The sequence below is a fragment of the Melozone crissalis genome, unplaced genomic scaffold (assembly GCF_028551555.1).
Source record: "Melozone crissalis strain CALT ecotype California unplaced genomic scaffold, PUWL_Pcris_2 ptg000008l_1, whole genome shotgun sequence".
NCBI classification, from domain to species: domain Eukaryota; kingdom Metazoa; phylum Chordata; class Aves; order Passeriformes; family Passerellidae; genus Melozone; species Melozone crissalis.
This window is the reverse complement of record NW_026535786.1, coordinates 14,409,097-14,423,880: the sequence shown is the minus strand read 5'-3', so window position 1 is coordinate 14,423,880 and position 14,784 is coordinate 14,409,097. Positions and strand designations below refer to the sequence as shown.

At 42.0% G+C, this 14,784-nt stretch overlaps 1 protein-coding gene across 2 annotated transcripts in view; it reads left to right on the top strand.

Annotated features, from left to right (window-relative positions):
- The window catches only part of ATP6V1A (ATPase H+ transporting V1 subunit A), a 29,590-nt gene that overhangs the window by 6,267 nt on the left and 8,539 nt on the right, over positions 1–14,784 (top strand). The window contains exons 1-8 of one of the 2 annotated variants that reach the window (XM_054269726.1): positions 2,665–2,832; positions 6,176–6,270; positions 7,924–8,052; positions 9,501–9,715; positions 10,395–10,532; positions 11,033–11,184; positions 12,009–12,171; positions 13,344–13,452. In XM_054269726.1, the coding sequence (XP_054125701.1) occupies positions 6,189–6,270; positions 7,924–8,052; positions 9,501–9,715; positions 10,395–10,532; positions 11,033–11,184; positions 12,009–12,171; positions 13,344–13,452 (988 nt within the window). In that variant the 5' untranslated portion in view covers positions 2,665–2,832; positions 6,176–6,188. Of the gene's footprint in view, positions 1–2,664; positions 2,833–6,175; positions 6,271–7,923; positions 8,053–9,500; positions 9,716–10,394; positions 10,533–11,032; positions 11,185–12,008; positions 12,172–13,343; positions 13,453–14,784 lie in introns of those variants that run through there. The other variant, XM_054269727.1, reaches the window with a different exon arrangement.

Genomic DNA, 14,784 nt, shown 5'->3' with positions numbered 1-14,784 from the left:
AAAAGATAAATCGGTCTTGTAGGGTTGCAGATTGGTCCACAGTATGTAGCTGAGCATCACTCAAGCAGGTTCTGTATTTATCTAGAGCAGAGGTGGCCTCAAAGTGCTCTGTGACAACTGAAATTGTATGAATGAATAATTAAGTGGGAAAATGTCCATATTGTTGAGTATAAGAAATATTCTTTCTGGCTTATAGCTTGTGCCAGGAAGGCTGGTGCTGTTCACTTGACAATGTCTGTGTCATGAGAAGACTGAGCCTCGTGGCTGTGTTGGGCACAGGACGTGACTCCTGCCTGGTTTCATTGGAGGGCAGGTGACAGGTTGGAAGGACTTTGGTGTAGCTGAGGCTTGTGCTGCCATACAGAGGGACCTGGACTGGAAAGGTTGGCTGACAGGAATCCCATGAACTTTGACAAAGAGATGTGCCAAGTCCTGCACCTGAGGCAGAATGACCACATATCCTGCTACGGGCTGAGAGCTGGCTGAGTGCTGAAAAGAGCTGGAGGTCCCCAAGCTGGACATCAGCTGGCAGTGTGCCCTTGTGGCAAAGACAGCCAGCACTATGCTTGGCTGTGTTTGGAGGAATCCCACCAAGAGGTTCAGGGAGGTGGTTTTCACCTTGGTTAAACTTGATGGAAAGCACATCCAGAGTGCTGTGTCTGGTTCTGGGTTCTCTGGTAGAAGAAAGACGTGGCTTAGAGGTGTGGATCCAGAAGAGGGCCACAGAGACTGTTAAGCATTTGGAGGTAGGAAAAGCAGATGAGAGAGCTGGGATTACATAGCCTCAGGAAGAAAAGGTTCTGAGAATCTTATTATAAAATATATAAACACCTGATGGGAGGGAGCAAAGAGGATGGTGCCAGACTCTTCTCAGTGGTACCTGCTTAAGTAACCATGACACAATGGACACAAACTGAAATACAGGGAATTCCCTTTAAAAATAGGAAAACACTGCAGGGGTGTCTTAACACTGGAACAGGTTGCCCAGAGTTGCGGTGGCTTCATCCCTGGAGGTAATCAAAACACATTTGGATGTGGCCCTGAGCAGCCCACATCAGCTTGCTTGGAGCTGGGGGTTGTGAGTACATGATTGCCAGAGGTGCCTCTGAACCTCAGTAATTCAGTTGTTTGGTGACTGAGAAATCTGGAGTAATTTCCCCTGCTGTCTTACAGTAAAATTACAACTCTGCATACTGTGAAGGAGCAGGTTTCCTGAGAATACTATTGGGCTTCCTTTCCCAGTGACCTGTGTTAAGAGTTCTGGGTGTGTTGTTACTTGTGGGACAGTATCCCAAATTCTAGATATGAAAATGCTGCCAGACTTCTGCATTTGTCTAGTAATTCAAGCACTGTATTTTTATTTTTTTTTTAGTACTTCCTCTTAAAGATATCATCTGTTAGAAGGGGAAGTTTGAACTGTCCTAGTTACAGGAAATCTGTGGCAGTGATTATCCAGTTATTTATGAGGCCCTTGCTCAGATCTTCATGCAGCTGGACAATGGGATTTATGCGCTGGGCCAGAGTCTGCTCAGGTGAACACAGTGAATGGCAGCAGCCTTGGACCTGAAGCATCTCCAGTGCGACACTAAGCTGATTGTCCAGTGTGGGTGGTGATCTTTACTATCCTGTAATGTCTAGGTTTTTACTAAGAAGAGGAGGAGGTATTATTTTCTTTGGAAAACTCTTTGGCTATATTTTACTGTTTCGGCCTATTAAGCTTTCCTGGATATCAAATGTAAGAGCTTCTATTCTGACTCTGTTTTTCTACCCATGGAAATCAAACCACATTAGTCTGTTTCAGATGTACTGAAATCTGTGACCTTCGAGTTCAGAGTTATTTCAGCAGAATGATTCCTACCATTGATGACATACTGATGTAATGCTGCTGCTTCCAAATTACTGATGAGTTGTGGTTAGTGTCTAGGCTTTTGTGGCAATTTGAAGTGTTGGTAATCCTAGAACTTGCAAAGATAGACTTGAGAAGCTGTGAAGACTGCAGGAAACTCTTTGGCTTCATGCAGTTCTTAGGGAGGGAATGACACAGCTGCCCCTGTTCTGTTCAGCGTGCAGGGCAGTGCCTGTCGATCTCTGAGAACAGATTCCAGCAACTGTCGCTCAGGGTGGCACAGCTCTCTGCTTTGTTGGGGTGCTGGATGTTGTGCAATTGCCTTGGTGCTTCTGCTGGCCAGGGGAAGGGCTTCTGAGCGTAAGGAAACCCCACCAGGCTCCTGAAAGCAATCAATACTGTTCGAGGTGCTCAAGCAATTAGTATTGCAGTGTGCTCAGCGCCTCCCTGTTAAGGCAGCCTGTTGTTAAACAGTTGTTCTGTTCAGCTCTTCCAGAGCTCAGCACACTGACATGGCTGCGTTACACCGGGGGGCTGGCAGGTGAACAGATCCCAGCAGAAAACATGCACCTCTTTCAAGGGTATTTGTATGCTTGTATGCACCATTCGGGACATTGGAATTCCCAGCTTTATAGGAGGCATTAATGCAAACACTGAAGCCTTTGAATTTCTCCTGCTGGGCCCCGTGCAGCCGGGAGAGCACAGATGGGAGTTCAGCTGGGCTCGAGGTGGCTGGAATTGCTATTGCGGCATTCCTCGGTGCTGGTGGGAGAGAGGCAGAGAGAGACTGATGACTCATCAAGTCAGGTGGTTGTGCCTCTGCTGTGTGTCAGAAATTTCGTTCCCCTCTGCAGCAGCTTTCTCATCCCTCTGTGGAGGGGCACTGGAAGGACGATTATTTCGCAAGCGGTGATGCTTCACTGCTGAATTCTAGCTTTTGAATTGGGCCTCTGGGTTTTTGCTGCTCCCTGCTTCTGCAAAATAAGGTAAGGAGCTGTGTTTATGTGATAAAATTGTCGTAGATTTTCTTCCTTGCTACAAGAAGGCTCCTAAAAAATCTCACTGGAGTCTGAATTTTGAAAAAATCTTTGTGTTAAGGCAGTTTGTAGTGTAAATTCTGTGTCTAATCAAATGTTAGATGCAAAACCCAGGAACAGTGAAGCAAAATGGGTTTCTCCAACATTGAGAGCAAGACAGTTACATTTTTTAGGCTACTGTGTAACCAGATTACTGTGCTGGGGAGCAACCAAGATAGAAAGCTCAGGTTATGGGCTCTTTCATGTTTAATTAGGACTCTAAAATCAGTGTAATAAATCACCTTTTAGTCAGAGAAGGTTCTGATGCAAGCAATACTGGTACTATTGATCAGAATATGACTGCTAGAGCTTAAGAGCATGTTTGAAATCAATTGATGAACTGTTTTAGATAAGGAAGATATAAATTGTAAAGGATGCAAGATGCATCTTTACTCATAAGAGAATTAAAATTAAGCTGATATCCTATGTAGGTGTGCTAGTGGACTTTTGTAGGAGGGAATTGCATATAGTGCCTAATATCTTGTGTTGGCAAGAGGTCTTTCAAAGGCCTCAGGGGCTCTGTAGATTTCTAAAATGGTCAGCTGCCATGGCTCCTAGAGTACATATATGCTTTATGGAATTTCATTTTCTTTGGGTACTGGCAGTGAAAACATCTAACAAGGTAGTAAGGCAGCGTTTCAGTCCTCAAGGACTTTTCCATATAAATTGAAAATCTCTAGTGCTTGTACACCAGCACAGGAAAATGATGCAGAGATAAACAACAGCTTTTTTTTTTTTTCCCCCTAACTTGCATTCAGTGTTAAGAGATGTGTAGCCCCTTAAGAAAGAGGTCAGCCTGGCTGGGTAGGCACTGTAATTTGGAGGTATAGCAGAGGTAAAACAGAGGTGAGAAGGAATTCACATCTTTTACACTTGAAATAGTTAATAGGTATGTGTTTCAAAGCTGTTGATGCAGATGCTGGAGATCATGGTAAAGACAGGGTTTGTTAGTGTGTTGCTAGGTGATCTAGTGGAGGAATCCCCTGCTCTTCTTGGCTTGGCCAGTGATTTGGAAAGGTGGCTGTAGGAAGAGAGAGGGAGCAGAGCAGCCACAGGAGCAGGAGAGGCAGGTGCTGGCTGTCAGGATGTTGCCATTTAACTGCAGAATGGCTCTTCTGAGGTTCTCTCTCGCCTCCCTAAAAGGTAAACAGTTGCTTCAAGCAGGTTTTGATTATGAAAAGTTAATTTAAATTGAAACTGGCCTGGTGTTCCTGCTTTTCCTTGCCTTTGTAATGTGACTCTTTCATATGGGACGTTGTCTAATTGCCAAGCTGTGTCACTAATTCAGTTATGAGAATGTGGTTTGACTCTACTGTGCTTTTAGAGCTGTTGGTAGTACGACACTGGACATTGTTCTGTATTGTTATATTGAAGTAAATGTTTAATTTTAATTTATAAGAACAACTGCTTCTTTCAGTATGAACAGCAATTGTCCTTGAGTTTTAGTTGTTAAAAGCAAACATATTTTAGTTGTTAAAAGCAAAAAAGATGAGATGGTTGTGTTAGTCAGATCAGAGCCAGCTCATACCAGCTGCTCAGGAACTGCAGATTGCTTTGTGAGGACCTCCCCTCTGCCATTTGTCAGAGGAGGCATTTTAGAAAAAAGCAGTGAAATTAAAATTGTCTCCTGGTCTAAACACCAGGAAGTGTGAAAGATAACCTATGGCTTGGAGGGTAGAGGGATCTAGTGAGTATCTAGCTTAGCCCTTGGGCTCAAGACCCATTAGCAGGTCTGGTGGTGACTGAGCCATGATCAGCTGCTGTGGAATAAATCAGTGGCAGCCATGATAGACAGTGCACTCCACACATGGGGCCCGGGAGAAGCTATTCCTTCAGGATGAACAGGGGCTTGGATCGTGGGAGATGTTTTTCTTAAAGAGCAGTGCCACCAATTTGAAATGTATAGATCAGTAAAGAGGCTGAGGGGCAGAGGACTTGTATTGCTGTATTAAAAAGTTGGAAAGCACTTGTAGGGTTTCAAGAATAGCACAAGTCAGCTACTGCTCCCAAAGAATAGGCAAAAACGTATCCTATAATTGTGCTGGAAAGGGTGGCAATGGAATTGTTGTCTTGGTTATTATACACAGGGCAGGTTTTTAAGCCTGAGTAAGCCTTTGTATTTGCTGCCTTGTGGAAGATGCTGGGTTAGAATAGGCTGCTCTCAAAGACTTGAGTGTGAGTGTCAGTAGATGGCTCCCAGTTCATGTCACCAACCCAGGGCCTAGCTGCTGGTTAGCACAGGGGCCTTCTGTGCTGGGGCTGCACCTTGCACAAGTGCTGTGTCCTAAGGGTGTTTGTACAGGGAAAATGGGAAGATTGTGGCCTTGCAGTTCTCCAACACCCATCAGTTTCCAAGGTAACACGCAGCATGGTAAGGGCTCACAAAGCAAAACCACTAAATCCTCTGATCCGCACTGGAAGCAGGACAGCCCAGCTGCCAGCCACAGGACATGCATGGAGGAAATCTCTTGATAAAACAGCTTTTCCAGTGCCAGTTGTTTAGATTTGTTAAACAGTTACTGACATGAGATGACAGCCTATTGTTTAACTGTTGCAGATTGGGGGGTTTGCATGTTATTCAGCACAATTCTTCTGTGATGCTCCATGGGTTTCACTGAGAGCAAAGACTGCATAGTATGTAGCTGTGAGACACATAGAAAGGATTCACATGTTTGTGTGCTGGTGCTTCTGAAAATGTGTTTCTTCCTCTAAATACTGTGATTCACCACCTTAAGATAGCAAAAATTGAGTTTTCACAATTAATATTTGTAGTATTGCATTTTAGAGACTGGTGGCAGTAAAGCAGACCCAGAACGTTCTCTTGCTCACTCAGAATCATGGAAAACTCCATATTTTGAAGGAGGGTAATGAGATGTGGAATACAAAAGAGATTTTCTGTCATTTAAATATCCTATAACCAAGCTTAAAAAACAGTGAAACAGTGTTAGGGCATTGTTGCACTGCATCTTTTTCATTCAGTAGCATTCTGTAGAGCACATTACGGGGTGATGTTCTACCCCTATGTTTCTGCAGTAAGGAATTTCAGATATTTTGTTTGTTTAAATCAGTTACTTTTTAACTTTTTACAGCTTTAAAATGAGTTAGAAGTGCTTAAGGCTAAGGTGCTTCTGGCTATGAGTTCAGAGTTCTTTTTAACTGAAAATAAGAAGAGAGCAGGGGGAAAAGGAGGAAGTTACTATGTGTGTGTGTGTGTGTTCTTCAGGACTGACTCTTATTTTTTTCTTTTGTTCAGTTGAACAGGCAAAATGGATTTCTCCAAGCTCCCCAAAATACGTGATGAGGACAGAGAGGCTTTTGTTGGCTATGTTTATGGAGTCTCAGGACCTGGTAGGTATTATTTTGTAAAGGAAGTAATAAATTTTGTTTTATCTAGGATCTTGTTAATCTTCACTTGAAAGCAGAGGAGTGTAAAATAGCTCTGGGTGGTGCTTTTCGTCTTTTTTTTTTTTTTGGGTAGGGGACTTCAAGAAGAATTACTGGCTTATAGTCTGACAAACTATTAAAAAAACTGCTAACAGGATGTTACTATTAATTAACCTTTTTTTAAAAATATAATGAACAGAAGCAGGCAGTTGAATAAAGATAACAATAATAATAACAAAAGGTAAGCTTTCTGTATGAGAAAAAATCCCTTGGTTGGAAATCTGCAGGGCCCAGTGTGCTAAGCTTCACTAAAAAGATATGAAATAAATAGTCTGTTCTCACTGAAAGTTTGTCCCTGTGCTTTCTGATCTCCTCAGTCCCTGTCAGTGTCAAGCTGCTCTGTTTACTGCACCATGGGCTGGGGGAGCTCAGCAAGGAGCCACACGAGTCAGGGAAGGTGATAGAATGTGGTGATAGCGCAGCTGGGAGAAGAACTTTTTCTTCATCTTTATCAGCTGAAATAGCTTAGCCTCTGCTAGGAACAGCCTTTGAATACATGCAGACTCTACTGGCTTTTCTGCTCCCTCCTGCATTCTCTTCAAGACCTGAAGGGAAGGATGGGAATGTGAGAACAGAAGATTAGCAAGTTTTTTTGTTAATGCAACGTATTTGATGAATAAGAAATTCCCTACCTAAATAGGCACAAGTTTTTTGACTGCAAATTCTGTAACTGCAGAGGTGGTACCTAGAAACAATTTTAAAGTGACGCAACTTTCTTTCCCAAGAAGTGGAAAATGTATTTTTGTGTAAATATGTGACTCTTGTGTGCATTACTGTGATCATAGTATGCAAGACATAATAAATTTTGTTCTGAAGCAGCCAGGACTCTGTATATGACCTGCTGAAATCTAACTCAAAGCAGCAGGAAGTTTCAGGCCCAAAACATGCTGCACAACAATCTTCATGTGTTGAAAGTTAATTGAAGTGCTGTAAGATAGACATTGATTTTCTACAAAAACCAGTATTTTCTTAAAAGCTTTCTAGGCATCACTTTAGATGCAAGGGTATTTAGCAGGTGCCTTGGCTGGATCTCTCCATGTTTATGCCAGCATCCAGATGCTACCAAGGTAAACAGAAGTTTAATGACTTGAAAATGCTGGCCCCCAACCACAGGTTTATGTAACTACCAGGCATCGAGTGAGTTTTGCATTTTCTTATGTGTTTTAATGTAGTCAGATGAGAATGTGGCCCAGCTCACTGCAAGGGAGAAGTGCCTATAGAACTTGTTTGTCAAAGTTCACAGCATCTCACACCCTCAACGTTTGCAATCTGTCAGGACAGATAAGAGAAATTATGGCCTGAATTGTCCTGTGAATTACTGCATTCTCATAGTGTCCTCTTCTGGATAAAGGACAGAGTGCAAACTGTAGGAAAACTTATTCTTTTGACTTTTAAACTAGAAATACCAGGAGTTGTGGCATCCTTTTGTGAAGTCAAGAGTGTGTGTCTGATATGGGTGAATACCAGGTTTGTGCTGTGCAGTTCTTACAGACTTGTGAAGGGTAGATTTCCTGAGCTGCAGGGAAAATACCTCACCTCTGTGCTTGTCTTTTGCAGTGGTCACAGCCTGCAACATGGCAGGAGCTGCCATGTACGAGCTGGTGCGAGTGGGACACAGTGAGCTGGTGGGGGAGATCATCCGGCTGGAGGGGGATCTGGCAACTGTCCAGGTGTATGAGGAAACTTGTATCCTTTTCACTGCTCCCTCTCTGCTGCCAGATACTCTGGGGTCTGGCAGGACATCTGTTCTGCATGTGTTTTGTAAATTTTGATGGGTTTGAGGTGAATCTTACCTTGTGTGGCTGTGTAGCAAGGAGACTTTTTTTGACTGGGAATCAAAGTGTACCTTAGAATTCAAGTGCATTTTAATGCCTCTTTGTTAGGCAGTTGACAAGTGTCAACCATAAATGGCAAACCTCAGCAATATTTGTTGCATCTTTGTCTTTCCTTTTGATAACTGTGCTTGTATAATGCTTAAACAAGAAATGTGAAGTGGGCAGGATGCCTTCTTCTGGACAGAGTATTTTGCCAAGCATAACAGATTACACTTTTTCTGCTGCAGTAGGCTTACAGTATCTTGGTCCAGCTATGATGCAGCATATATTCTAAAAGCTAGGCAACGTAAAATGTAATTTTTATTGCATATATATATGAGAAAATGTCAAAAAAGAAGTCATAAAACTTGAAGGCAGGCCTCTTTCCCTATCCCAAGGGGGCTGTGTGTATTTGTAGAGCCTCAGAAAAAGGCTGTGCTGGCTCCCAAAACTTGGTTCTGAGGAGCTTGCTGGCAAGCTGCTGACTAGATCCTGTCTCTGCCTAATAATTTATCATTTGAGATGGCATCATTGTTGCAGTATCGAGTAGCTTTCCATCAGTTCATCGAATAAGTTTGAGTATAGTTTACTTTCAATCTCCTGTTTGAGAGGAAACTTGGTCATAGGCCTCTCTGAAGTCAACTCATATTGAATCTATTGAGTTAGGGTAAGTTTTGGAAGTTTCTTTTGTATTCTAGCAGGCCCTTCTGCCAAGGTGCTGGCCCTTTGCAGAGAAAAGTCCATTGAGCATCTTTGGAGCTTAGGTAGTGCACAGACCTGACAACTTGATACAAGACAGGAGGACAATAGTGCTGGTCTTAGACAAAGTCATTTTAAAATTAGGCTGCTGTTGAAAAAAGCTGTGCAAGGCTCAAGATCAAAATAATTGTGCTCTCTAAACAAATTCTGAAGTGAAAAATTCCATATTTCATAACATTATCTGACTTAAACAGCCTAATCTGTTTCCTAGGTTTGAAGATGTAAGAAATGTGTGATGTTTTGTCATCCCACTGCCTGCACTCCAGTGAACTCATCTATACTGGTTGACGTTAGTTGGCAACAACAGTTGACTTGAACAAATGTTTGCAAAGCAGAATATTTGCCACTACTCTGCCTCTCTAGAGGATGGTGAACTTGGCTATTTGAGCAAATTCAGAATTTACTGTAAGGCCTACATGCTTCTCAAACGGTGATGTGTAACATAGGAATAGTATTACCTTAAAGTCAGAAAAGGAGTTTTAGAGTATGATGTGAACCTGATGACTTCTGCCTGGTTTCTTTCCCTTGTTCTGGATGAACTTTTCCTCAGCAAATCTGTAGCTGGTGTCTCTGTAGGAGATCCTGTGCTCCGTACTGGGAAGCCCCTGTCAGTGGAGCTGGGGCCTGGCATTATGGGAGCTATTTTTGATGGTATCCAGAGACCTCTCTCGGACATCAGCACCCTGACCAAAAGTATCTATATCCCTAGAGGTGTCAACGTGTCAGCTTTGAGCCGAGATGTCAAATGGGACTTCACACCTTCCAAAAATCTGCGGGTAGGTTCTGACAATCCTGTGTTCCCTCTTGCTCCTCTACCCCCAGAGCTTAGGAGTGGAGCAGTGTGCTAAGGCTGTGACTGCTGTGGTTAATGCTGCATTTATTGAAGTCTGCAAAAATGAGTGCTAAGAGGTGGTAGTGATGTATGAGACCAGATGGGGATCACCAAAACTTACTTGATATGACTTACAGAGTTTTGATGTATTTACCAAACCATAGACAAACTTGTGCAATTGCAGTAAGTATTAGCAGGAGCAGGTGCTCCCTGAGTGAAAAGAATGACTGCAGCACACATTTTGCAAATGGTGAAGGTAGCCTTAGAGCTGGAAAATGTCATGGCTTTAGCCCTTTGCAGCATCTTTTTTCCAACCCTGCAGTTAGCATATGCTATCCTTTCTCTTCTTAGCACACTAGGTTGAGAGGTGGAAAAGAAACAAGGAAAATTTCTTCTGTCTGTTAGTAATTGCTCCTGTCTGAGCCTTGAAAGGCACTTGAGCACAGGTAGTGTTGCTAGCAATGCTGTTGGAGTAATGAGTTATGTAAATGAGCTACTGTGCTGTAACAAGGAATTTTTAAAAGGGGTAATCACAGTGCTAGACTTAATAGCTGTAGTATTTTTTACTGTTTGTCAAGGTTCTTTTAAAAAAGTTATGACTAATAGACCTGTTCTGATTTTAGGTTGGCAGCCACATCACTGGTGGAGATATTTATGGTGTGGTGAATGAAAATTCCCTGATCAAACACAAAATCATGCTGCCCCCACGAAACAGGGGTACAGTTACATACATTGCTCCTCCAGGAAACTATGACACTTCAGTAAGTCTCCCAAACAGCAGTTGCTGGTGTATTCCATGTCTCTTTTATAAGGTTGATGTACTCTTTCTGTTCTGCATGAGGCCAGCTAAAGTGTTTCATGCAACAAGGTGTCTGAGTTAATGATCACTTCTGCTACCCTGCCTGCAGGGGTTGCATTATTATTTTGTGCAGCTGTTTTCTATGTTTATGGCTTCCCAATGGCATTTCACATTTCAGTGCCATGTTTGATGACCTCTGTGGGGATCTACAATATCCTATGAATATGTAAAATTCACTTGCTCTTCAAAAGCCTGTTTTTAATGTATGGTGTATCTTGCTCCGTTTTCCCCCAGAGGCCTTGTAAATATGGGAAGAGCCTTCCCTTGGGTGGTGATGATTGCATGTTGAGGTTCTGAGAGCTCTGTGGTGTTACCAAAGCCCTCTGCAGAGTAGTTAAAATGAGAATTTATGTGCTGGTCCAGCGTGCAGCTGTTTGCTTACTTCCCATGTGTTTGTGTTAGGATGTTGTGTTAGAGCTGGAGTTTGAAGGTGTGAAGGAGAAGTTCACCATGGTGCAGGTGTGGCCTGTACGCCAGGTCCGTCCTGTCACCGAGAAGTTACCAGCCAACCATCCTTTGTTAACTGGCCAACGAGTCCTGGATGCCCTCTTCCCGTAAGTGCTTCCTTTTATTTCTACTGGGTAACAAATCTCTCCCTCAGGGGGAAGCAGAAGCAAGAGGCCTTAGAGCATTAGGTTTTTTTAAGGGTAAGCTTTCACCATGTGTCACAGTATAATCTTAAAAAATATTTAGCTGAACTTCTCGTATTTATTTGGCAGGTGAACCCACTGGTGGAAAGAGGAAGTTTTAACAAAACTGTTCTAATGTTAAGTTTATGCATGTCCAGAAAAAACTGGACATGCATAAACTTAACATAACCATGCCACATCTGCAGAAAGGCTAGAACTCTCAAGCTTGCTATCTTAATTTGAATGCATGAGTAGGATATCTTTCCATGGTCTTGAGGATGCGTAGTTTCCAATGATTTTGAGGTTGCCACTTAGGAAAACTGTTGCACTTAACTGTAACACAAACTGCTCATTTAAGCAGCTAACTTCTAAGACACTGAATTCAGTTATTTTGGTCCTGAAATATTGTGCTCCTTATTCTGTAAGACACAGCTAAGTACAGTTATTCTTTTCATAGAATTTCCATTCCATCACTGCTTCCAGCTGTGAAAATTGCTATGTCTCAAGCCCAAAAGTCATGCTGTCGTATCAGCATAAGTCATATACTTCAAGGACAGGAGAAGAAAAGGATGGTTTAATCCCTCAATTTTTTGGTTTAATGAAATTACCTCTGTGTTTGTCACCCAGAACATTGAATGTGACTCCTGCCATTCTGCTTTTGATGAGGGAGTTCTAGTGAAAAATATATTCTAAGACGGGAAAGAGCTGTTTTTTAGTTCCTTGCAAATCAGTCCTTTTTCTTTACTCAGGTGTGTACAAGGGGGTACAACAGCGATTCCTGGGGCATTTGGTTGTGGAAAGACTGTGATCTCACAGTCTCTTTCAAAGTACTCCAACAGTGATGTCATCATTTATGTAGGCTGTGGAGAACGAGGAAATGAAATGTCTGAAGTACTGAGAGATTTCCCTGAGGTTAGTATGGAGATTTCATGGAGAGTAAACCTTCCTGGGAAGCCTTGATATCATACTGGTACTGTAACCGAGTAAAATATCATGGTGTTAGAGTGACTTGAGAAGATCATCTTGCTTGCCTTGAAGCTCTGGCAAAAATCCCTTTTGGCTTGTTAAAGAATTATTTCAGTGGCCCCTCAATAAACATCTGGACTAGTTTTTGGGTGTACCTTCTAAGTTGTTATAACAAGTAAATAAAGCCAGAATGAATGTCAGAGAAGAATTTAGCACAGTTGTAAGCATCTCACCTGTCGCTGGTTGTATCTCTAACTTCACCATGCATAGAAAATGCAGCATCCATTTATAAGTTGCAGGGTGGTGATACAGTTCCCAGGTATTTGACATGTTAAGCTTTGAAATACCTTTTGAATGAAGTAGAAAATACCTTGTTAATAAAAAACCCACAAAAACAACCAAGCAACAGATTTAGCAATCCTTGTACCTGTTACTATGTTTTGTTGAGGTTGTTGTGACAGGGTCAGCTAGTATGAACTGTCAGGTAGAAACTTTAATGTCAGAAATAGGGGCTAAAAGGTTTGGGTGTGTTGATTGGTGACAAAGTGGGAAAGTCAAGCTGAGGTAGCCCTGAGGAAGGCAAATCTCAGTGTATTCATAAATGGAATTCTACACAAATGTCAGGGTGTGCCTTCTGTTATTCAGGTGCTTGTAAGGCTCCACTGAGGTTAAAAATGTGGTTTTATGTCCAGTTGTCAAATACTAACTTGGCTTCTTGTAGATGGAGGGAAAAAGCTCTCTAATTCCTAATGGAGTTATGACAGCAGACTAAGAATTTTTAGTTCTTTCAGCCTGGAAATATGAGAGAGGACCATGTGCTTCCTAGTGCAGTGGGTTTGTTGTTACTTACTTGAATGGAATCAACAGGGATTTGGCAATTGCAGAAGATGAGGCTAAAGCATGTACATTACAATATTAAGCTTTGTGCAGTCTGAAAGACAAACCAACATATCCTAAAATTTTGAATCTCATCTCTGCTCTTGGTAGAGTAGCTGAGGGGAGTATCCTGATACAAGGCAAGTAAAACAGCAAAAGAAAAAAACCAAGCAGCAAAAAATTAACAAAAAAAGTCTTGTTACTGTTACAGTTTGGGTGTTTTTCCTTTTCTTTCATTTTAGTTAACAATGGAAGTTGATGGCAAGGTAGAAAGCATCATGAAGAGAACAGCTCTAGTAGCAAATACTTCCAACATGCCTGTGGCTGCCAGAGAAGCCTCCATCTATACTGGTAAGATGTATAAGAGGATAGAGCAAGTTGTGGGTATAAAGCAAGCTCTAGTATATTCAATTCCTGAGATGATCATGTCAAGAAGCCAGTTTAGTTTCAGAAGTAAACCTTTTCAGACTTTGCCTGCACCAAGTCTTAGTATCTTAACTGAATCTGGCTTGCTTGCATATGATTGCCATTTCTGAATATTCAGTAAATTTTGTTTATAAAGTGAATTTACTGTGCCAGGACTTGTGTAGGTTTTCTGCATGTGTTAATTCTGTAAGCTTTAGGTTTTGACTAGCTTTTTGCTGACAAGTATAGCTGCTTAATGGAAAGCAATAGTATTCTCTGAGCTGGTTGACTACTATTTCCTTTGCAGCCTCTTAAAGACTTTTTTAAAGTTCTTTTTTATGAACAGTTGTCAGATAATTCAGATAACACATGACCTTTTCTTACTCTTGTATTCTGGTGGTTTGAAAGGGAAGGAGATATTTTACAGTTAGAAAGTCTTTGTTCATGATTTCAGTGAGGAAAAGTGTCAGAACCCAGGAAATTCCTCTGGCTGCCCTGGAGGACTTGAGCCCCTGCCCGGGGGACTCAGAGACCTTGGCACAGAGTCCAAGACCCCTGTGCCTTTGATTTAGCCCTTGGAAAAAATAATTACCAACCTTATATGAAGAATTACAAGCCACGAAAGTTTTAAGTAGAATGGTAGTGAATTTATCACAGGGTGAAAAATAGATTTTTGGAGTTTTTAGAATGGGGGTTCAGGGGGCAAGTTGGAGGAATCTGGGCATGTCCAGCCTTTCTCCTTCTTCTTCTTGGCCTCCATCTTCTGCTGTGATGTTGGTACTTTTGGATTGGTTTAGAGTAGAAGCTCGCTGTCTAACATAGGTGATAGGTATTGGAAAATTACTGTAAATATTGTACACGTAGTTTTTAGTATAAAAAGATAACACCACCTCTGAGGGGGCAAAGTGCCTCTGACTGTCCTACTGAGCGGACCTCAGCAAGTCAGGAGAAAGAATTTTATAGATAAGATGCAATAAACAACTGAGAACTGAAGAACTGAGAACTGAAAAAAAAAAACTGAGACTGAGAACTGAAGAGCTCTGACTCCTTCTTCGACTGCCAGCCTGGGAAAAGAGACTTTCTATTGTATCTTGGGGTCACTCTGACCAGCTAGAGACCCTGAGAGGGAAGAGTAGCATCAGTGACATTGCAGTGTCTCTTCAAAGAAATACACGTGAATGCAAGTTGAATCTGAGTGGTTCATAAACAAAAATGAGGAGAGTGAGGAGAAATGAACAGCAACAGCAAAAAAAAAGACAGCAGGGACATAAGTGGGAA